Source organism: Lathamus discolor, chromosome 3 (genome assembly GCF_037157495.1).
Source record: "Lathamus discolor isolate bLatDis1 chromosome 3, bLatDis1.hap1, whole genome shotgun sequence".
In the NCBI taxonomy this organism is placed as follows: domain Eukaryota; kingdom Metazoa; phylum Chordata; class Aves; order Psittaciformes; family Psittacidae; genus Lathamus; species Lathamus discolor.
The window spans coordinates 110,053,879-110,078,518 of NC_088886.1; the positions used below are offsets into that span (position 1 = coordinate 110,053,879).

The 24,640-nt window shown below is 41.6% G+C and overlaps 1 protein-coding gene across 2 annotated transcripts; it reads left to right on the forward strand.

Moving 5' to 3' along the window:
- Positions 1-3,231: 3,231 nt before the first annotated feature.
- MINPP1 (multiple inositol-polyphosphate phosphatase 1) lies at positions 3,232-24,440 on the forward strand. 2 transcript variants are annotated; one of them, XM_065671134.1, is made up of 5 exons: positions 3,232-3,841; positions 4,109-4,291; positions 5,204-5,301; positions 7,083-7,216; positions 20,923-24,440. In XM_065671134.1, exons 1-5 carry the CDS (start codon positions 3,271-3,273, stop codon positions 21,320-21,322), a joined length of 1,386 nt encoding a protein of 461 aa, XP_065527206.1. In that variant the 5' UTR covers positions 3,232-3,270; the 3' UTR covers positions 21,323-24,440. The 2 variants fall into 2 exon arrangements, with proteins under 2 accessions (XP_065527206.1, XP_065527205.1); XM_065671133.1 differs by having other exon boundaries at positions 3,234-3,841; positions 4,103-4,291.
- Positions 24,441-24,640: the final 200 nt, after the last annotated feature.

The window sequence follows — 24,640 nt, forward strand, 5'->3', positions numbered from 1 at the left end:
AAAAACTCTATGAGTTCTTTTTCTCCCTCACACATGTAAGCTCATGTACACACTGCTGTAATATGCTAAGTCATCTTTCTACTAAAACCAATTACAGATTTGTTACAGTGAATAATTATGCAGAAGATGGAATTTATATTTTTCTTAGTATTTTTTAAAATACCCTCAATAGTTTTCAAAACAACTTAAAATAGTATTTTCTTAAAACCACACTATATGCAGTTTTGTGCTGGTTTTGTTATAAAAGATTATATGCTAGAAATTACATTAAATGATTAGATATGCCTAATATAAATTACACAAGATCATATGAAATGATGACGGGGTATTTGTATTTTCCCCCCTCTGAAACTGCTAAAATTTCAGAGAGGAGAAAATGACTTCAAATTACTTAGCCACCAGGAAACATGACAGTGTAGTCCTGCACAATATCACTGGAAGAGAGCTAAGTCACGCCACCATAGAGGGCCCTTAACTTTGTCCAGAAACTTTAAAACACATTCTTATACTTTTATTTCCCCTTTCTGTCTCAGCTTTAAAGGCTTTGCCTACCCTGTTTGCACATTATCATATCATTCCATTAACACCTTGTTTTGGTTTTTAATGAGGTGGGATAATAATAATTTTGTAAGAACCACTTACATCCAAAAGAGCTGTACCAGACAAATGATCACAATGCTTTTGTTTGTCTCACTGGTTTTGAATTACCACTGGTTTAGAGTAGACAATGTCCTATTTTATTAAACAATAACTAGTTATTAGCCTCGCCTTTTTGCACAAACTTGTATTTTTCATGTTTAACCTGAGCTCTTTCCAGCAGAGCTCCATAACCAGTGAAATGCATATGCAGTCATTAAGAATTTATCTGCTTATTGTGCTAGCAATTAAAAAGAGGCACGGTGGGTGTTCCACCTCTTCTGAATCATCATGGGATTGTACCCCTTTCTTTCAGATCCTTTAAGATAGCTTAAAGACAGCAGTAGGGTCTTGTAGGGTCTTGGACTGCCAAGTGCATCAATTCCTGAGGGAGCAAGGAGATGCTGTCCAGAAGTATATTGCATATATCCAGAAATCCTTCCAGAATGCTGGTGAAAAATCACCTTGTGCATGAAAACACTTATTGGAATATTTTAGATACAAAATAAAAGTCTAGGAATGGAAACAGACTGTTTGGTTGCATGTGTTTGTTGTGTCCTGATACAGAATGAGGCTTTGCTCCTCTTTCCTGAAGTTACTGTTTAGAAGACTTATGTTACGAGTGCCAAACCTGTCTGCCTCTCAGCACTGTATTTGCTTGGTACTTACCTACAACTGCCTCAAGATCCCAGCACAGGAAAAGCAGCATGCTGTGCAAGGCTCAGATGAACAGGCCACAAAAGGCACCAGAAACAGTGAAGTACTTGGCACTACACCCCAGATACAGCTGAAACACAAGTCCCAAAAGAACAACTGAGTGCATTATCACTGAAGTGGAATTAATCTGTAGACAGCTAACATACTTGCTGCTAAGTATGAAGAGATCACAAATCCAACCCCTTATTAGTTGCATCTCTATGAAACATACAGAAGAAAATTCTCACTGTCAAAAATTTTTGCTATATATGCCGAAAGTCTCTATTATACATGGTAAGAAGTAACCTTTCACACCACAGAGGATTGAGCCAAAGCAAGGTAGTTTAGTTTGCATGCTGTACTATTTCCTTTCCCAAAGCACTAGGAAACGTGACAATGTAGTCCTGCACAATATCACTGGGAGAGAGCTAAGTCACACCACCACAGAGAGCCCTTAACTTTGTCCAGAAACTTTAAAACACTTACTTATATTTTCATTTCCCCTTTCTCTCTCAGCTTTAAAGGCTTTGCCTACCCTAACTGTTTGTACATTATCATATCATTACATTAACATCTTGTTTTAGTTTTCAATGAGGTATAAGACAGATGAGATACCTATTTTTCAACAGAATTTTAGTTGACTAAATATATAATGAAAAACTTTATTCAGTGAAAATTCTCAATTGTATGCGCAATAGCCTGACTGTGTAGGCAGGGTGCAAAGTAGCTGATCTTTCTGTATATAAAACATAGGTCTCACCAGGACATGCTAGAGGTCAAAAGCCAAGCCCTTTTCCCGAGACTTGAGATGCTTCTGTTAACCTCAAGCCTTGGTTCTCTTACAAGTCACTCAGTTTCCTTAGCTACCTATTTAGTAGTGAGTGTTTTCTTTAAAATGGGTATCATCAGCACTGGGGATGGGTTTGGTTTTTTTCTGCTTATGCCTTTGCTCAGTGTTTTATAATCATCACATCACTGGCAGGCTCAGGCTTTTCCACAGAATGCCTTTGCTTTTCTAAGCCTTTCTAAGCTTTTATGTATAGGCCATTACAATGCCATCACGCTGTGCCACCAGTGATGCCAGTGGAATGTGAGGATTATAAACAATACTGGTGCCTTTCTGGACACCACTCCTGACTGGAAGCATCCCTGGCTGCAAACTTCACACTCCTACATGTTCAACTTTTCCACAGCTCTCTATTTCCACATGAACTCCCTCCTGCTGGGAACACATAAACCCTGTTACAAAACCCTGACGCCCTGCACTGCCCTTGATCTGCAATGCCATCCTCAGCAGCAGCAACCCACAATCCCCCGCTCAGCGATGCTCCCTAAAGTAATGACTGGAATTCGTCAGCTTTTGGGCAAAAAGAGAAAAAAATGCCCGAAAAAAGCCCCTTCTTAGCTTTGCTTGCCCAACTTACTGGCCAGTGTGGAGGATGATGCACTCCATGTTGAAGGCCAAGCCCTGCCAAAGTGAGCACAAGGTGGGGAGAGTGAGGGGTGTGTGTTTGATGGTGAATACTGGGGTCTTTAGCACCACGAGGGGCCATAAATGGGACAAAAAGGCTTTTTTTTTCCCCCTCACGGGTGAAGTGCTATGGTGAGCTACCATGACCTCAGGGAAGCCGCCATCTCCCCGTTGCGTCACGCCTCCTCTGGCTAGTGCCCACCCAAGACAGGCACAAGCGTGGGGGTGAGAATCAGGGTCTTTAGTGTCCTGAGGAGCCATAAATGAGTCATAAAGGCGGGGTTTTAACACACAGGTACATCGCCGAGGGATGGAGCCCGGCCGGAGGCCATCCACCATCCCATACAAAGCACTCTCCGCACCCGCCTGCTAGCCTGCCGGGCTGAGGCGCGGCCCCGCCGGCCTGGGGGAGGAGGGCGGAGCAACTCCGCCCCGCCTCTTCCTGCGGGAGCCGTGCAGTTGCCGCTATGGCGTCGCTGCGGCGGGCAGCGATGTTTCTTCCTGCCGTTGTCCTTCTTTTGCTGGGGGTGGCGAGCGCGGGATTGAACGGCTACTTCGGCACCAAGTCGCGCTACGAGGATGTGAACCCGTACCTGGTGCGCGACCCGCTGTCTCTGGGTCCCGCCGCGGTCGGGTCCGGGCTGCCGCCCTCCTGCGCGCCGCTGCAGCTCCGCGCCTTGCTCCGCCACGGCACCCGCTACCCCACTGCCGAGCAGATCCGCCGCCTGGGCGACCTGCACGCCCGCCTCCTCCGCCGCCGCCCCGCCGCTGACGCAGGATCGGCCGCAGCAGCCTGCCCCGCCGCCGCCGACCTAGCCGCCTGGCAGATGTGGTATAACGAGAGCCTCGACGGGAGGCTGGCGCCGCAGGGCCGGCGCGATATGGAGCACCTGGCCCGCCGCTTGGCCGCCCGCTTCCCCGCCCTCTTCGCCGCCCGCCGCCGCCTGGTGCTGGCCAGCAGCTCCAAGCACCGCTGCCTGCAGAGCGGCGCCGCCTTCCGCCGCGGGCTCGGGCCGTCCTTCAGCCTCGGCAGCGACGGTGAGACCGGGCGCACATCTGTCCCCCCCCTTCCCTCGGCGAGCCTTGCTCCCTCCCTGACGGACCCCGGCTCTCGTTGAGGGAGCCCCCACGTCCTCCCCGCTACCCCGGGGCTGAGGGAAGCCGCAAGGCCAGTCGCATGTCCCCCGTCCCCAGGCTGAGGGGGCCCCCGCGTTCCCCTTGTAGGAACACCGCTGTGGAGGGGGACTGTCCTTGGGGAGGGTGTCTGACTGCGTCCCTGACGCCTGTGTTTGCTTTCAGAAGCAGAGGTGGAAGTTAATGATTCCTTGATGCGATTTTTTGATCACTGTGCCAAGTTTGTAGCCTTGGTGGAAGAGAACGCCACGGCGATGTGCCAGGTGAAGGCCTTCAAAGAGGGGCCAGAGATGAAGAAAGTTGTGGAAAAGGTTGCAAGTGCCTTGTGTTTGCCGGTGGAGGAGCTAAATGCAGGTAATGAATGCCTGTTGCAGGTGGCTTCTGCTTGAGTCTGGTCGAGAATCACTTCCAAGATGTGTAGTTATGGAGAGAAGGTAACTAAAATCATGGTGTAAAAGGGAGATACAGTCTCTGATTAATTGCATAGGCAGTAAATATATATTGGTATTGCAGTAATGAATGCTTGTTGGTGGTCAGAAGAAAAAGATGTTTGAAAATACCTTTTCTGTAGGTGAAATCAACTTTTCTTTGCTTGGAGGCAAATCAGTGTTGTTATTCTAATTCTGCTTTGTCGAGCAGGTTTAGCTCTTTAAAAACCTGCTGCAGTTCAAACATACAAATAACCTCAGGAAAATGTGGACCTGTGTGTCCGTGTGGTAACTTCACTTGTCCAGAATAGAAGTGCTAGGTTTCACTGTGTGGTCAAGTAATGAGGGGATCCCCCAAATAAGTGTTGCTGTTGCTTCTAGCATATCCCTAAAGCCTCAGTCCCAAAATTGCAGCATACTGCTGTTCAAACTCAGCTGGTAATGTGGAAGGTAGAGTAGTGGTAGCAAAAGACTGCTGTGTGCTGAACAAACGTATCTTCTCTGTGTTGACTTTTTCTGTCTTTTGTGGTGGTGGTTACACACTAGTAGTTGATATGTATAGCATGTATATCAGCAGATGTGCAGCATTTGGTGTGAAATGCTGTTGTTTTCCTCTTGGAGCAATGTAACGTGAAAAGCTTGGAGTCCAAAATGAGGATTCGGCACAATCCTGTTGAAAATGGCTTATTTTTAGTGTTTGGCCTTTAGACTGGTGATTATTTATTGGATTACATTGTTTGCATTACTGAATTGTAATTACATTTCATTTTAGAGGCAAGTTGAAAGTTGCTGGTTGTGTAGCAGTGCTTTATCCTTTGCTTGTTTGGCTTTATTGCAGATCTCGTTCAAGTGGCTTTTCTTACCTGCTCATATGAGTTAGCTATAAAAAATGTGACCTCCCCGTGGTGTTCACTCTTCAGTGAAGAAGATGCCAAGGTACGTGTGGCTTTGAACAGCCTGGACTAGCAGGAGGTGTCCCAGCCCATGGGAGGGGGGAGATGATATTTAAGGTTCCTTTCAGCCCAAACCATTCTATGATTCTATATGTGCTAAATGGGAGAGATATTTGAGAAGCCTTCAGAAGATACCATAGTGTTCAGATAAAACTTCTGACTGTCCAATGAGTTGTAAGTTGTGTGCCCCATATTTCCTCAACCTAATGAAGCATTTTGGCCTCCAAAGAGATTTGGACTAATTGAGCAGCAAGACTGAAATGCCCTTCTTTATTCAGACTTCAGTACTGGTGCAGTCTTGATATGTCCTGATTAAAAATGTCCTTTCCTGTTGTGCTTAATTCATATAATGCTTTTATTTCTCTAACATTGGAAATGCTCTAGACAGATTTGGTTTGTAAAGGATAATCATGAGATAAAATGCCTTGATTCCGGAAGACATCAGATGAGGTCTTCTGGATCCTCTTAAGACTTTTTCTATATGTTTTTAGTCACCGTCAGATTTCTAAACATAATGCCCGTTAACAAACCTAGTAGAGCCCAGATAAATGAGACTTATGATGGTTCCTCTTGTTTAGAAAAGTACTTGATGTTCCCTCTGATGTTCAGTAGGTCTTCCCCAAGGCTCCAAGGAAACATAGCCCTCCTGGGAAAGCAGGGAAACCTGTACATAAGTAGGTGGTTGCCTAAAGGATAGGCAATAGAGTTAGGGGTAAATGCTGTCATCTCAAAGAGGACTTTTGCTGAGACCTGTGCTTCCTGATTATAGAGAGGTACTTAATAAGAATCTGGGGCAATAAGAAATGAGAGGCTTTGCAGGGGGACCCTGTGAGGGTGAATTCTACATCAGTACAGTGGTACATGGCATTCACTGTGGAGTGATGTGTATGGAGTAAGAAGTTAAAATTTCATGTACAAGTTGGTCATATCTGAGGTAAATTGTACCACTGAGAAGTGAAATTCTGATGTGTATATCCATGAAAATGTTGGCTCAGCTACAGTAAAATTAATGAGCAAAAATAAAACAAATTTAATGTTAGGAATTGTAAGAAATGGAGCTCTTACATAACTCCAAGGCACAATTCTGTCTTTTTGAGGTATGTGCACATCTCTAGAACATAGAAATACACAAACTCGGTTAAAAGTATGGGATTGCTTCAATCTGAAGAATGATTAACTAAATTAAAGAACTTTGACCTTCATAAGGTCAAATCAGAAATGCTTTAAAAAGCAGTTGGATGGGTAGCGATGGTCTTGCCAAGGCAGTAGTTAGCGGGTACTAAATAATGCTAGCAGCAGGCAGGTTTGCAATATGCTTTTTTGAACACAGTGTATAGCCAAGCTGCAGGATACTATCAATGCTAAAACTTGGTAGGTTCAAAGGGGAGATTGGGTTATTGTGGGACAGAATCCACTAAAGTCTATTAAATTTGTAGAAAACCACCTTGGTGCTCAAAATCCAGAGCTGAAAGTTAGTGGAGTCTGGGAAAGTACGCCTGCTTCTTTCCCTAGGCCTGATTGTAAGCATGATCAGAGACAAGATGCTGAATTTGGTGGCTCTTTAGTCTGATCTTTTCTGTTTGTTTTTATGCTAAAGCAGCTTCAACTGGAGCCTTGATGTTTGGTTGGTTGGGAGTGTTTCTGTCAAAGAATTGCTGATTTCATGCAGTGTGTGGAGGTGTCATTGCTCCAGTTTGTGGGGGGTTTAAGGCTTGTTTTTATTTTCCCTTTGTGCAGTAGTAAAAACCTGTGAACTCTAACTAGGTACTGGAATACCTGAATGACCTGAAGCAATACTGGAAGAGAGGATATGGCTATGACATAAATAGTCGCTCCAGCTGCATTTTATTCCAAGATATCTTCCAGCATTTGGACAAAGCAGTGGAAGAGAGCAAAAGGTAAATAAAAATGCTTTTGTGCTTTGGCTACAAGCTTTCTGTGGTCAATCATGAGTTGGATGTCGTGTGAATGGAAGTACTTCTAAACTTAATAATGTTAGGAGAGTTTGAGCTAGGAGAATTATAATGGAAAGAATAGAATTTTTAATCAAGCAGTATTATGTTAAGGAGGATGGTTTGGTTTTCGTTTTTTATTTTCTTTCCATTCATGTGTTTATATCCAGGTAATGTATTTCCTTTTAACTTGCTAATACACACAGGCCTTCAAGGGACAGCCAGCTGCAGTCTGATAATGGTGCTCTCTTCCTGCACAGTTTGAGAAGAAGCCATTGAGTTAAAACAATGGGCTTATTGTTTTAAATGTCCTTGTTAAGAATCACATATAACAAAAAATGAATGACTATGGGTTCAAAGCATCCCTGGGGTACAATCTGTTGTCTGGTTACTTAAGCATTTCAGTGTGCAGTCTTTCTTTCTGCATGTGTTTGAGTCTGTTTCATTATTAAAGCTTTTTGTTCAGATTAAATGTGTTTGGAATGTCATTGTGGAAAAAGAGTTATTACAGGGCAATCCAAACACTTAGTGATTCTAGCCCAGAACAGGCTGTTGAAGGATCCAAGAGGCCAGAACTGTAACAGCAAGCCAGCCTTGTTGTTACAAACTTGCTTTGTCAAAACTAGGGAAGGACAGACTTGGAGCAGGGTACTCTGTGCTCTGTTAGAACAGAATAAAGATACTTTTGTCCTGAGGTCCTTGTAAATACCTTGATTTGTTGCCTTAAACCAGTCAGTAGTTCAGCTGTCCAGTCCAGGAACTCTGGCTAGGATATTTAGTTTCCTATCCTTATTCTTTTGCAGCAAAGCTGTAGTTTGGGAAACACTGTAGCTATAGGAATGTATTAGGCCTCACAACTAGCTGGTAATAGGCTTGAAGATGCAATAACCAGGTGTTTTCAAAAGATGCTGGTCTAATGAAGTGATTTGTTTTCATCTATTGACATGATTTGACAACAGTAATTTTGTGTCAGTGGAAGAACAATAGCAGTGGTGCTCCAACCACTGAGTTGCACAGCCCTCAAAACTGCCTTGTCATGGATTTAACTATTCTTATATCTTCTTAAAAACTGGAGATATCTGTGCCATTTTTGTGTGTTGTTTACTCCGGTGAGCTGGTGTCAGTCAACAGTCATGATTCATTATCTGTTTAGTGTTGATCTTGTCTTGTGTGCATCAGTATGATGGGGAAAAGTGAAGTAGGAACGAAACTGGGATCTGTTGTGGAGACAACAGGCTTCACTTACAGGATTGTGTATTTGTGTCACAATCACCTGCATTAATGTGCTAGTAATATTTTCTGTTTATTTGCTTTGAGAGCTGCTTTAGGCTTAAGTGCAGTGCATTCATGTGAGTGTTAATTCACAACCTGTGCACTTGTTCCTCAAGCAAACCAAAGAACTGTAAATTCATAGTTTAGTGATCAGTCACTTGAATGAATACCTTGGCAGATAAGTGTGGAAATGTCTATAAAAGCACGTGGTATCAAGGTTATGATTGTAAGATTGTATCGTGCTGTTAAATACTTAATAGAAACCAATTTATAAGTAACAATTTGTCTTTGCTGTTGATGCGTAAACATCAGTTACATGTGGTGGATGCTCTTGCATTCCTAGCATCCTTGGAGCTTCATTTCTATAATCAGTATATTAAAGTAGATCTACTCTACACTTAGTGGAGTATTAATAGTGTCAATATTTCAGAAACAAAAGCATGAGTCATCGGTCTTTGAGGCTGGCTGTGGTTTTCCATAATAACCCATTGGAGGATGTTTATTTTTTTCCTTTTCCTTGGCAGACTGAAGTTAGAAGTAGCATTCATATTTTCGGAGGAATGATCCATAAAGTTGATTATAATCATTTTATAGTAGAGAAGACAGCAAAGAAGTTTCATTCCTTCAAGAGTCTGCTGACTGAGGATCCAAGTTGGACATTAACAGTAGTAGAACTGTGTGTTAAGTCAGTTGAAGCATAATTCTGAAGCAGTCAGTTGGCTTTTTTTGCTGTTTAGTGCCAGATACAGAGAGACCCTGTATTTGTCGCTGGAGTTCTGAGTGATGAAGGAACGTTGAGGTGATGTTTAATACATAACAGGGTTACTTTCTAAAGGGGAGTCATCCCTAGGTAAACAGTGAAAATAGTCTTTATCTTAATTACTTTTGTGATTCACCTGGAAAACCTGACTTACAAATCAGACTTGTGTGTTTGTTTTTAACAGTGTCAGCTTAGCATGCAAGAAGGTAAATGTGTTGAAAATTAGCCTTTGAAGTGTACACACAGACTTTGTCAACACTTGCATCCAGATCAGTGCGTTGGCCCTGCTGTAATTATGTAAGCAGAGGGAAGGGGACCATGTAGGGTTGACAATGAAAGCTAAGAGAGTAAGTGTACAAGACTGTGCATGGCACTGGTGGTCAGGGGCCCTTCTGAATTTTATTTGTGCTGTGTGCCAGCTGGCACAAAGGAGGCACCTGTGTTCATTTTGCCATGAATGGGTTAGCACGTGGCAATGGAAAACATAAGCAAGTTTGGCTTTGGGGAGGAGTTTCTGTGGAATGACTGAAGGAAATGGTGATAGTGACCCCTCTGCAGCCAAGATGGCTTAAGAAATTGTGCTGTCATACGGTCATTCTGGTATCTGGAAATTTAAGGCTTGTGTGGGAGTCTGTGGTACCTCTCATTTTAGAAATGGTGAAGTTAAAGCAATGGTAGTGACATATCACTGTTTAAATAAACTTCACTGCATCCTTTCTTCAGCCTACCAGAGAGCTAAATGGAAAAATACATTAGGGCACAGGTCATTAACACCCAATTGTGAATAGATTGACAAGCATGCTGCTGTGATTGCCTCTGTCATGTGCTGTGTCTGTCTCTTAAGAACAAACAAAGCCAGAACTGGGAATGAGAGGCTGAGGAAGACCCACAGGTTAACAAAAAGACAGCAAGGCCCTTAAGACCCTTCTTGTGCTTCTGAAATCTGAAACATAACTTCTAAATGTAGCTTGACTCCTCTAAGGAGAGTGGTCAGTTTTGTTTCTGTTTAGTGTCATTCATTTTTTGAACAGTGGCAGCCTTTCAGTCCTTAAATTACATGTACTGGTTGCAGTTGTATCTACAACTGCGTGCAAAATATCCCTGTAAGTTTAATAATAATTAAAAAAAAAAAAAACCAACACCAAAACCAAACAAACCAAAAGCTGTAGTTGAACTGCTGATTTATTGAGAACTCGATATCAGCAGTCACTAAATTGCAAGGTAGAACAGGTTTCTTGGGGAAGAGCAGAAGTCTGAGGCAGAGCACTAAAGGACAAAGGTAACTTCATCCTGTCTTTCAGCTTTGGCTGCAGAAATTCAGTTGCAATCCCAGGGGTTTCATTGCTGCTGCAGAGGGGAAGCAGATAGCGAGTTTGCATGTGTGTAAAAGATCGGTACCCTAAAAATATGGGAAAGTTCAAAAATGGGTGAACGGTCTGTGTAGTTTGCGCCCTGAATGGGAACTGAAAGCTTCCGAAGTGTATTGCCTTGCACAAAGGGAGCGTGTTATTCCATTCCACAACGTAAGGTGGCAGTCTCAAAGCATTGAAGACTTGAGTATAATCTGAATTGGGTAACCCGGTGCACTTGGGAACACATGGAAATCTGCCACTGCCCATGTCTTGGAACAGCTCCTGTCTCCTGTGATCTAAAGAGCTGAGGTGCAACTAATGCTTTCTCATCCGAGGTAAGAGAGACTTATCCTGGATCCCATGGCAATAAAAACCAAAACCATGCAAATAAAAGTATATGCCTGTGTTAATAACAGGAGGTATTTGGTTGTGCCTCTGTGGGTGCATGAGTAGCTTTCTAAAATTTTTCTGTTGTGTTGTGTGACTTCAAGGCAACAGGTTAAACGCTTTGCAGCAGTTGATTACTTGGAAAATGAAACTTTGTGATGATAAAATATCTTTTAGTGGAATGTTATTTCAGTTTAGCAATGTCTAACATGGATTTGTAACTGGCTGTTTATCTTAAAAATTTAACAGCAACAAATTTACTTCCAGAGCATTATCCTTGCTCCAAGTTCTCTTTTCTTTCTGAAAAGCTTAGGCTCAGCTATCCAAGAGTAGAAAGGGGAGCATTTATGTTCCAGCAAGAAGCTGAGGTGTCTGGATTATCTGTTCTGTTACAGACTTGGCAGTAGAGAACAGTGTTTTTATATTCAATAGCTTTGTCCTGGTTTTATTCTCAGTTTCAGCTGAATTAGAAAAGATAAACCTTGCTGTTACTGTAACCCTGTTTCTTCCATCAAGTGATTCTTGGCCTTGCAGTCTAATTGCTCAGTGAATTTAATTGCCTGACTAGTGGCCTTGTTAAAGCTCACTTTTTCTTCTGGGAAAAACATCTTCTGCTGATTAATCTATCCTTAAAGTGCTGAAGGTGGCAATAAATACCTACTGCCGATTAGTCCCACCTTCAATTTACAGTGCAGAAGTTTCAGACATTTTTAGGATCTTTCATCATATGAATTCCAGTAGAATCCTTGGTTTAAACTAGCAATGGTCTTTTCTGTATAGGTTTTGCTGTACTGCAAGATGGTTATGAAGCCTGTGAAGTGGATTTTCACTCTAGGATTGCTCTTGTCTACTGTCCCAATCCAGAGAGATGGTGGAAAGGTGCTAGAATATCTATTCAGGAACATGGGTCTGATATTGAATTTATGAATAGCTGGTATTGGTGACCACCTACTGTTAGCACACCCATGCATGGACCCTATTCTTCTACACATTCAGTATCAATGAAGTATAAACGTCTAATCAAAGTTAATTCTTCAGTAGAAAACATCTATTCTTTGAGACCTAACCACAGTCGTAGGGGGCCTTTCAGAACCACATTCCTCCATACCTTCTTACCAGTCTGCAAGGAAATGTCATGGGCACGTTTCTAGGGCGAGTTTGGGGGCTAGGACTCGGTATGTTCCATACACATTTTCTTAATTGCAAAAAAACCCCCAACAAAACAAAACCCCCCAAAACCCCCAACCCCTCCCAAAACAAAGTATCACAAGAGTTGAATATAGAATTAACCAGGTAATTTGTTGTATTGAAGTGGTATCCTTGAGCAGTTGTCTTAGTCCATAAGGCACTTTATTTCTGTGAAGACTTAAGAATTGCATTTTTCCCCGAGTCTTCCTGCTACAGATAGAAAATACAGAGTCAGGCTACACAACTCTGTCATAAAGAAGCTAACGGGGAAACACACTTCACTAAACTGTTGGGTTTCCCTCCCACTGGAGCCTAGGGCTTACTGAAAGTGTCAGTGCTCTTCCTTAAGATGATAAAGCTGCCAGGTAGTCATACATATGTGCATGTTCACTTGCAGTTGGGCTACTAGGGAAGAATCCTTGAAAGGCTGCTCTTAACAGCCAGTGATCGTTTAAACAATTAGAAAGTGTTCTACTTCCCAAAGCTGTGGTATTTCGAGATGCTTCAGTGTTGGGGTGTAGAGGAACAATCAAAGAGCATCACCTTAAGTCAGAAGAAGCAGTGAGGCATTGCTGCTTCTGAGCCACAATGCTCACACGGGTTCTTAGTGGCTCATATGTGGGCTACAGCTACTGACCAAACCCTAGTATGTTATCTCCCCACACCAACATGGTGCTGATGGTAGGAATAACCTTAAAGTTGACGGGCCTTCATCGTTCCTCAAGAGACATATCTGGTGTGTGTGTGTTGCATGGGACTGCCAGTGTAACTCCATTGTTCGCTGGCTTCTTGCATAGTTGGGAGATTTGGTGCACTGATCTTGGGAGGAGAAAGGGGAAACATTACCGTGGCAGGAGGAAGCTCCTGTTGCTGCAGCATAGGGTTTGAATCTGTAGGAAAACTGTACATAGAAGGCTTAAAGATATATGTTCCTTTTTTGCTTCAGGTTCCTGTGAAATGCCCAGGTAAGCCTTACGTCTGTGATCTGGGAGTGCTGTGCTGCCAACAGGAACTCTGTGTACAGATGAGAAATCCATATATTTTCATAGCTACTAAATAGGAAGCTGCCAGTTTTACTAAAACAAAAACAAACAACAAAACAATCTTAACAGCTACACATGAGCAGAGGTGGATTTGAAATTGGTTGTGGCACACTTCAAGGATATCAGATATTCATTAAAGCTGTTTAATGTCTTTTTCTTCTAGTTTCAAATATTTAACAAGTCTACCCTTCTTGTTCTTGAAAGAGAATATGAAATTCCTGTTAGTACTTTACATGTACTGCCTGAGTGGATTACCATAAAGCTTTGGAAACTGGGAAGTGCACTTTGTGTAGCCATTTCAATATTTAAAGTATGTGGCTAATGACTGAAAATACTAACCTAGCTGCACATACACACTGAGTAGTATTTGGTGGGTTCCTCTGAGAGTAAGCAGGTTCAGACTTACTTGAAATTGGATGTAGTTCAAGATCAAGTGAAGGTGATCTATGTAGTTATACTAGGCTAAGCCATATGGTAAACAGCTCAATTTGCCAATCTGTCATAGAATCATAGAATGGTTTAGGTTTGAAGGGACCTTAACAATCATCCAATTCCAGTCCCCCTGCCACGGGCAGAAACACCTTCCAAAGGTGTCTCAAAATCCTGTCCAATCTGGCCTTGAACACTGCCAGGTAGCTTGTTGTTTCAGGTAATTTGTATTCCTCTTTGCAGGTAAGTTCACAGCACAGTTGATAACTTTTCTGAAGTCATTTACTGCTAACTAGTAGCACCTAGGAGTGCCTTAATTACTCCTTTCAAGCCTATGACTCAGTACAAAAGATTTCAATATATGATGTAAAACCAATTAAGTGTTCAAAACTATCTTTTTATAGTATGTACAAAGGGAACAGAGCAAAAAGCTTCCACGTATGCAGTAGAAGTGATATAATTGGATTAAAAAAAATCCTTTTGCTCAGATCCAAGATTTTTAGGTATTTCTTTTATTAAAACTTTCTTTGCTACAGGGATCCCATCTTTGCTCAGAACAGGTTCTTGGTTATTTCAGTGCATCAGCAGGTTCAGAATGTCCTGTGTTCCTTGTTGGGAGTTGTAAACCAGTGTGCTTGATCACCCACTGGAGGATAACCTGAGCTATGATGTGTAGATATGTAATTGGCGTTATTTGAAATGCAGGACAGTTTATAGCCAGATGTGTACTACATGGGTTTACTCTGAGGTATGGAGCGGCACTTACAGAGCCAGGTCAGAGGCGTTGGCACTGCACTCCCCAGACAGTCACCTTCTCAGAGCGATTGAAGGTGTGTGTGACTCTGTAGCTTTGTATGGGGCCACTTTAGGCATGGCCCCACTCTGTCCCCTTGATGCTTTGGGGTATTGGGGAGTGCCTGTGATGATAACTTGTGGACCAGGTGCTTGTCACCTCTGCTACTTACTTAGTGATATGTAACTTAAGGGGGGAGGGAGGGAATAAAAGCTCTACTCCAGACTGTCTGTTCAGAGGAGAGGGAGTTGTGTATGTCATGGGTAAACTGATCCCTGTCATAAGATGTTCATGTATTCACAGAGCAGTGTACCAGCTGTACAGCTCAGTGGACCACACAGTTTATATAAGTACACCTGAAAAATATACAGGTCTTCATTTCCAGAGACTTACACTTATAAACTGCAGTTATCTCAAACAGCTGTGTCATATTGTATAGTCAGTTTTGATAGCTTCATCTTTCAAAGATGGTGCTTCTGCTGTGATTAAATGGTGCTTTTGGGGAAATCAGATAGAGGTATAAAATTCCCCATAGGTCCTTGTAGCATGTTCAGCAGTATCCCTGTGTCTGCATTTCTGAAGTGTGTGTGCATGTGCTGGCTTCTCTCAGATAGCTGGGAAGTCCAGGGGACCTCCCCTGGAAATGTGTCTTTTCATCTCTCTGCCTAGAATCAGATATTTCAAGTGTTGCTTGTGCCTTTCAAACCTTCCAGAGCATACTTAATCTCTCACGTTAATTACCTATTTTTTGCTTGTTCAGTATTGCTCTGGGAAGGTATCTCAGCAACTTTTACAGAGTCATATCCTTTCATCTAAGGAATTAAGAACCGAAGCAAAACAGTATCTAGGCAACTAGCATACAGATGAACTGATCTACCAGTATTCACTTTCGCCAGGAAGTTTGACCCTCTTGATTTGGTTTTGGCTCATCGTGGTGCTACAACATTTAGCATCATCATGATGCTGCTGCAGTAATGTATTTAATCTCTGAGGTCTGTAAGAATGTGAGAGATGGAATCATTAAGAAAAGAGCCTTTGAAACTGCAGAAGCTCTGAAGTGAAATGCAATGAAGCCTAGTTAGCTTTGGGTGATAAACTCTTGCAGGACAAAGAAAATCTTGACAGTATTTGTTGGTGGCATTTTGTTTTGTTGGTGCTGATTATGGAAATGAATGGGCACAGCTGTCTTCTGATGTACTATTTAAGGTGGAAGTTTTGACATGAGGACTTTGGCTTAATACTGTTTGACAGCTGTTTTTTATTTTGTTTTCTCCCCAGTTGTGCTAACACCCTGAGCAACACCACTGTTAAGTATTTCTGCTGTCTTCTGAGTCCCACCACTGAGTTCCCTCATCTCCGCAAGTTCCATTGCAGATTTAGGGTTCCTCCAGCTGTTTTCTCCAGAAATAAATCACAAAGGGATGTGGGAGGGATTCTTATGAGAATTCAGGTTGTATATGAGAATTCTTCCCATAGCTGAAAATAGAGGAGTTTGAGTTCTTTGTCCTGGCTTTTGTACTGGGGAGGAAAAGGATAGAATGTAGTCTAAGCTTGCTTGTTAAGCAGTTGTTAAAACTTCATTTCTTTGAAGTTGTTGGAGAGATTTTTTTGCATGAGGTTTGAAGGTTGACCAGTTAAGCTTTGCTGTAGGGAATGTTTTTTCTTATCCCACTATCTCCTGGGTTCTGGGTTTTCTCTAGCTGAGTCACATTGGTGCTTAGGATGATTCAAGGTAAACCTGAATCTGCTGTGATTAAGAAATAGAATTGCCTGAATGATAAATCCCATATCTGTGGCTCTCCATGGTGAGACTTACCTTTCAGGGCTGTGCTGATGTATTGTTCAGTAACTTAATTTTCAACGGCAGTCAGATTTCCTTAGAAGGTTATACCAATGGTCAGTTCAGTAGCTGAAGTTGACACATCTCTCAATGAGCGCTGCTTGTGTTCTGCCTAGTGACAGCCACTTCTGCTCATCTGGAAGTGCCCCATAAAATGAGCATGAAACCAGTCACCAGCAATCACGTTCAGAGAAGCTCTTAAAATTTCATGACACAGTTTTATTCACAGTCTCTTCATCTTCTTTTAAAGTTGGTAATGAGATTATTTTTCTTTTTCTACTGGTCAAAACCTTTAGTACTAAATAAAAGGGAGAAGGTGAACTGAAATAGCATTGGCAGTTGCCAGAGTACAATGTTGAGAACTTTAATGCTTCTGTGTGATACTGAATCATTATCGATCGTAAAGACAGACTGAGTGTGGAAATCTCAGGCCTTCTGTTTAATATTTCATTAGCCTGTGCTACTGTTTGGAGTTTATCAGCGTTCTGCTTATTGTGATTTGTGCTCCTGTCTTTATCAGAAATACAGGGGCAGTAGTAACCTTTGCTCTGAAGAGGCAATCTTTTGTGGTTTCTCCCATGATTAAAAGTATTACTATCACCGTTTTAACCTTGATGGTGATTTTTATTGTCATTATTAGATATGAAACGGCACATGTACTGGAGTCATAACTCTAGATACTGAACAAGGAATGCTTAAGTAGTCTTAGAAATCAGACATTCGGCAATGCTGAGAAACCCAAGTATACTGTTTTGAAGAGGCTGTTGAAAACTAAGGATTGTGCCACATAAAGAGACAGTATTAATCCTTGTTAAAGTAATATGGTGGGACAGGTGTGAGAGGGAGAGGTTTGTTTTGTCTCCCAAGGTGGTTTGACCTGTTGGCATGAGGATTTAATGAGATTAAAGCAGGTGAAATAAAAACTCAAGTTACAGGTGAGAGCGAGCACCTTGTTTATTCTTTCTTTTGTCTCCATGAAATTTTTCTTTTCTTGTTCTTTAAAAATCTATGGGTGTGTATGTCTATATGCTATAATAAATTTCCTGGTTTGTAAACTAATGGTTGGGGGGGTACGGGCGAGTGAAATCCACTCCCTGTGTAGTGAATAATGCCTGTGTAACATTTATTTTGGAGACTTGAGCAGCATATTCAAATTTCTAGCTTTCTTGGTTAGTAAACTATAAAACACAGACCACCATGTTTGGAAACAGGCATGTGTTAGAAGGGTGTGCAGCTGTGACCAGATAAAACTGTGCTGAGTTGCTAGAGCTGGGTGATAATCTCCCAAGAGTGCTGAAAGAACCTTAATGGAATAGCTGAAATAACAGCCAGTGTGTGTTGGCTTCAGCCAGGAAGCTTGTGGAGGCTGGCAGGTGTGATGATTTAAAAACAAATAAATAAAAGGGAGGGGGAGAAAAAGGAAGGGAAAAAACCCAGCTCCAGGGGCAAATCAGAATTACAGACCAGTTTAATAGAAGTAATGATCTAGGTTAACATTGATGAGCAGCTTGAAGAGTATGATATACCAGAGTATTGCTAATATGGCTCTGTGAAGGGAAACCTCTTGTCTGCTTGTGGATCCTTCCCCGGAACTCCAAATAGGGTGGTCTGGGTGACACAGTCATGATTTCCAAACATCTTTCTACAGGTTGTTTCCTTATCAAAAGAAATGAAGCAGCCAGGGTTAATGGGAAGGTTCTTTTACATGGGTAAAAAATTAATAAAAATACAAGAAATGGAGGTAGGGTAGCTGATGGATTATTTTGTTTTTTTCCCAGCAGAGACAGGTTGTTAGTGAAGATAGATCTGCAAGGATCTGGGCTGCCCAGCATGTTGAAATAACCAGGAAAAAGAGATGAGAAGTGTCATTACAAATGCAGCACTTTTACTCAAGATAAAGAAGAAAAATTGTTTCTACTAGGAGGATTGTAAAACGACTTTGTGAGACTAATTGGGCTTGAAAATTACACCTTTTTGAAGTAATCCACATGGTAAAAATAGTCTTATTATTATCTGTCAGGTAGAATCTGCAACAACTTGCTGCTCAGGAACTGAGTTTTGAGGTTATTAAAGTTGTCTGGAAGTATCTCAGACTTCTGTAAGCTAACTAGAAAAGGTGTTAGGTGTCCTGAATTAAGAAAACAGCATTATGGATGCTGTGTGGATTTACAGTGTAATTTAATGTCTTGAGTATTGTGCATTTCTAATACTCTGATCTAAAAGGACATAGCTCACTTGGAAAAATTGTGGTGCCTTTTTCCTAAAGGGGGAGAGTATGTGCATATCTATGGAGTATAGTCAGAAGAGCTGCAGGCTCACCAGGGAGCAGAATGGTGCAAGCCGTGTTTCAGACTGCACAAACACCTGGCTGTATATGGCTCATGGCTATACTGAGCTGGTAGTACAGAGGCCATCCTGTGCCCATACAGAATTCCTGCTTATCTGAACAGTTCGAATGTATAGGCATATCCCCTAGCTAACCATTTTTCAGTTGCTTCAGACTTTAGGTTGGAGCAGAGGTAGAGCTTTCTTTTCAAGCCAGTAAAGATGTGTCTTACCTGTGGGTGGACTTTACTGGCAGCAGGAGTGTTGCCAAACATGATCTCTTGTCTTATGAAAGCTAAACATGTGTTTACATGTGCTAAATAAGTCATGTGGGCTTCTGAGTGACACTTGGGGATGGTCCCAAAATTCATCATCCTTCTCTGTAACAAGGGGTGGATTTTCATCTTGGCTAATGCTGCTTCTTGCATCAAACCAGCTCTTATCTTCCCTTTGGTTGAACAGTATGTAACCTTGTGTTGTGCAAGCTGTCTTAGTTTTAGGCTTTGTTCGTGGTATGAATCAGTGGCTCAGTTTGCTGGCTTGTGTGCTGAGGGAGTATAATTGTTCAACTAGTTGGTGTTCTTGAGTGTAAGTAGTAATGGACTAATGAACTGTGGAGGGACAACTGTTTTCCTCCAATGACTGGATTGCTGTCTTCAGACTAAACTTTGGTGAGTGCTGGTGTACCTTCCAAACAGCTGAATAGTACTGGGGGGGGGTGGGAGTGGGAGAGGAGGAGGGGAAGTCAGTTTTTTGCCTCTCAGGGCAAACAATTATCACAGTATAGAATGATAGAATAGTTAGGGTTGGAAAGGACCTTAACATCATCTAGTTCCAGCCTCCCTGTTCTTGTATTTCACACAGTTAAAAGCATGGGTGGTCATCGAGGTAGGCAAGAAACACCCCTTAAAACCCTGCACTGGTGGTAGTGTGTCAGGGAGGGAAGCAGTTTGTGTGTTAAATCAGCAATTTGTTTGCTTCTGCAGGCAATCATATGGTTATAGTTAGGTCAGAGGGTAGTAGCGCTTTACTGTAGTTTCTTAACGTGCAAATAAGTTTGTACTTAGACTTAATTTTCATCTTGAAACTGAATTGTCACATATTCTTTATTACAGCAGCTGGAAAAGGTTTTGATCCTCAGATCTAGGAAAATTAATGCTGAAAGCTTAAAACCTTTCCAGGTCTAAAATGATGATAACGTGGGGGCTCTTCACAACACCTTGGATTAATTTAGGCAGAAGCCTATTAAAAAGGCTTTTAGAAAGTCTGTGTTGTTTGAAGTATGTAGCCAAAGAAAAAGGGTATGTTTTAATAATAAGTCACTGGTCTTTGTGAAGTGGACTGTGTCCTGGATGATCTCACTTAATAGTTCATTATGCTTTGTCATTTAGGCACTTTTTGCATCTGCCAGAGAGCAACAAAAAAATCACTGACTCTAATCAATCCTATTAAATACAGCTCGGTATCCTGGGAAAAGTTATTATATTTTAGCTGTAGGTTTGTACTAAAGGAAATTTATGAAACGTAGTAAAAAAATGCATTTGGTTAAAAAAAAGAAAAAAAAAAGAAATTGAGTTTGTCCAAACAGCCGGTGACAGGGGAGTTGTTATATGTATTTGCAGTGGGTCTGTGTTAACAGAAATAATAAATTAGTGCAATGTCCATGAGCCCTTCTGCATGTTGACAGTGGAAGGGGACTCTGTCACATCTAATGAAGGGCTTGTCTTGGTTTGTGTGTTAACAAAGCCTTGCAGCTGGTTTGGCAGTTTGCTGCTTTCTCTCAAATTCCTGATGGGAGGAAGCAATGCTATTTAGAAATCTTGTATTTAATCCTAACCCAGTGTACTAATGTTAGCCTGGTCTCTGGATTATCCCATACCTGGGAAAAGCACAAGCAAGTAGGTTCACACAGGAGCTGAAGAGATGTACCGAGTATATGGATGCACACCATTAATTTGTTTCTTGCTTTTGTTTACCTTATTTATATTGGGCTCTAGCTGTAGCCCAACTACATCTATTACAGCTTCTTGCATTTTATGTAAAAGCTAATACCTTAAGTTAGGGCAAAGTTTAGGAAACTTAGATGCTTTAAAACAAGTCTGTAATATCCTGGAATTCCCAAACAGGGTTTTGAACTTCTTTTACTCCAATGCCCAGCAGTCTGCTTTCTGAAGCCTACATTGCTGACAGTTGTGCAATATGCTGGTATATTTGTTTTAAAGCACAGGCTTTTGCTCATCCTTTGTATATTTCTCTTTTTCAGTTCAAAACCTATTTCTTCACCTGTGATTGTACAAGTTGGACACGCAGAGACACTTCAGCCGCTGCTTGCCCTTATGGGTTTCTTCAAAGATGATGAGCCTCTTAAGGCAAACAATTACATCAGGCAAGCACATCGGAAATTTCGCACTGGCCGGATCGTGCCTTATGCCGCCAACCTGGTATTTGTGCTTTACCACTGTGATCAAGTGAAAAACCCTGAAGAAGAGTATCAAGTACAGATGCTGCTGAATGAAAAACTGATGTTGTTTCAGCACTCGAATGAAACCATCTCTACTTACGCAGACCTCAAGGACTATTACAAGAACATCCTGGAAAACTGCCACTTCAAAGAAGAATGTGAATTGCCAAAAGTTAATAATACTGCTATTGATGAACTTTGAGGGAATGAAATAGAGTGGGTATTCTGAAAATTGATCTTGGTTCTGTTTGACAGCTGTTGTGAACAACCACTTTTGATGATTTGCTGCTGCCGTGTTGACTTTGAAAATTTGCTGATTTGATGGGTTGCTTATGCAAATAAGTAATTTCATTGGTCATTCCTCTTATGAATGTGCCATAGATGGATTTTAAGAGCTGGGGCAACTTCTGTTTTATCAGGCATTGGATGGATTCACTATTGCTTTGCTCTGCCTCTTTTGCTAGCTGCTTTTTTTCCTGTGGCAGACACGGAATAATTCAAACCCGTGAGCTTTTCTGCTCCTTTTCCTGAGCTTCTAGGAGGGAAGAGAGTACATAGTACTTCTGCACAGCTGCCCAGTATCTGGCTGGACAGTACCATGTGAACATCTTTCTTGTGCATTTAAAGCAGGCAAAATTGCAGTGTTCCTGCATTCATCATTGACCTACCCTGCATAGCAAGTTAGCCTCCAGGGTAAGTAGACTTAAAGTGAGGCAGTGGGAAGATGCTCTGGGAGATGCAGCAGTTGTTCTCTGAGTAATCTGGTGTGTCTCTCACTTGACACCATCAATTTCTGGTGTTAAAGTTTTGGGTTAGGGCATTCAGATTAGGCTCTGCTACGTATCTTGGTCCTGATGAGGTGCTGACACTTGTCCTGGCAGCTCTGGTTGGAAGGGACCTCTGGGGGTCTGCAGTCCAGCCTCCTGCTTGAAATGGGCTTGTTGCTAACCCTAAGGCAGGTTTTGGACTGTAAAAAGTAACTGTCTGAGACTTCTGCTAGCTTTAAGGCACCAAAAGTGGTGTCACTTACCTAGGACTTACACATTGATGTGCTGCCTTGTTCTTGAAATTAAGCTGGTCTTAAATTAATTGCATACAAGTACTGGTGATTTTTTAAGACAACTGCACTTAAAGTAGGTTCACTTGCTACTGAAAGTTGGAAAGTATTTTAGAGCTCTGCAGTGTGGCAGAAAAAATGGGAAAAGAAGATAATTGTTCAGAATGTCTGAAAGTAAGTCAGATTAAAATTTCATCATTGCCCAGGAAGGAATGACTCTGAACAAGTTGCCCCAGAGCAAATGAGGGTATGGATTTATGGTCTGGTTGCTCTTAAAGTGTGTACTCACCCTATAATGAATGTTCTGGAGTTTGTGCCGTAAAGTGAGACTTAGTTTGCTGTGCTTACTGGGGAGGGGGTGAAAGGTTGGTATGCGTGAATACCACAGGGTATCAGGTGCACTATAAATGTCTACACCCTCATTTGCTGCAGGGTAATTTCTTTTTGTAGGTTCACCTTCATAACTGAGAACTTCATTGCTGCAAAAACAGAAAAGAGAAAAAGGGGCTGAAAGTTGAGGAGTTAAACTTGGTGTATGGTGGTGTTCTGCTTTGCTTTGTTTTTCTTCAGGACTTAGGCTTTTGTCACTTTTTTTTTTAATATGGCTTGTATAAAAGCACTTAAAGTCTACATATTTGTAAGTTAAGGAGCAGTCCAGAAACCTGGTTTGTACTGTTTTACTATTAAGGGCTTTCCCTTATGTTGGGATGTAGTGCCCTGTATCTGTGGAGACCAAGGTTCTGATCGCTAAAGGTACTGATTGAAAAGGGTGGATATTTCAACACTAACATCCCAGTGGAGTACTTGCCTCTGTTAGCTCTGCAGCTCTTTTTGTGACGCTAGTTGGATGGTTAGGGAGGAGTATCAGTGCTTGAAACAAATGCAGGGATGTACGTCAGGATACTTGTCAGCCCCAGCATATATCAGCTTGGCATGTCTCTTTTTTTTTTTTTTATGTGATCCTACCTTGAGACTAGGTCAACAGATAGTAATGACTGTGACAGATGCCTGTTAAGAACTTTATTGCAACATTGAGGCAAGCTACGAAGACATTAATCTTTCTTTTAGAGGCAGTTAAGTTCGGTAAATAGCAGATGTGAGAGTAAGAAAATCCACCTTTGGACAAATACATTTTTTGTGAGTCAGTCATCCTGTGATGATTCATGACTCGAACAGAAAGGATGAAAGCCTGACAATTGGAGATGAATGGAGGATTTCTGTTGTCAGTTCAGTGAAACTGATTTTAAGACATCGTTTGCTAAAAGATATATCCTTCTTCCTCATGGAGGAGGAATACGTTGCACTTAACTGCATTTTTAATCATGTGCCAGATGAGGTGGAGGAACCAAAAAATTCCTTCTACAGTGAAGCATCATTTGCTTATGCGTTACCAGACTGATTGTATGCTTAAATTGTGTGCGAAGGGCTTCAAGGATAACTCTTCAGAGGCTGTATTCTATTATGCCTTGGAGTACAAGTCCATTGTAACTCCAGCATAAGATACATCTTCAGTGGCTGTCAGCAGTTAGCTGAAAAGGAAAATGTACTGTTTCGTTTCTGACCTGTATTTAAAGGAGGCACTCACTCACTTGTTTGGCAGAATTGGAGGCTGAATGTGGAAACTTTGAGCAGTTGTAGCAATAGAAGTGTTTGGACATATAATGTTTTAGGCATTTGTTCATGTGGCTGGTTCCTACCACAAGGGAGGTGACTTCAGTAGGACCCTTTTATTTATTAAATATATACATTTGTCTGTATACTATAAATGAAAGCTAAAATGCATCAAAATACATTTTTGATCACTGAGCTACTTGAGCACTAGCTCAGTGAGCACTGTTTGAACAGGCCGTCGTATCTCATGGCATTGCAGATGACCATATCCTGAAAAAGTCCTGCAAGAAAAATAATGCTTTCTCTTCCTTTGTAGTTCTGGACAGAACACCTCATTTCAGTCATCTGTTGAGGACTCTGCCACTTTTCTCAAACTGGAAGCTTTCATTGATGAAAATTACGAATGGTGTTCATGGACACTGGTCTTAAATATGTTTGAAGTGCAATTTATTTCGTTACATGTCTAAAGCTTAATTAATATTTCTGTCAAATTCAGTGTTTTTCTCCTAGTAAGTACTGCTGCTGTAATTCTGGTTAGCATTGAGCTGTCAAATTGCTGGATGCAATGTAGTAATGTGATACTAACTGGATGAGTTTTGAGAACTTGTTTTGGATTTTTAGTGCTGTGAAATAAAACTGCACACTTCCTTCATCTTTCTTATGAGTGGTAATAATGACCCGATCTTTAGTATCATAGCTGTGTTCTGCTTCAGAATGCATTTGGTGAAAGCTGTTACAACTTGCATTCGTGTGTCTGATTATTTTAAGTCATCACATTGCTTGGTGATTAACATAAAACACCTTAGTGTTTTGCTGTTGTATTTTGAGGTGAGTGAAAATTAACTCATGTTT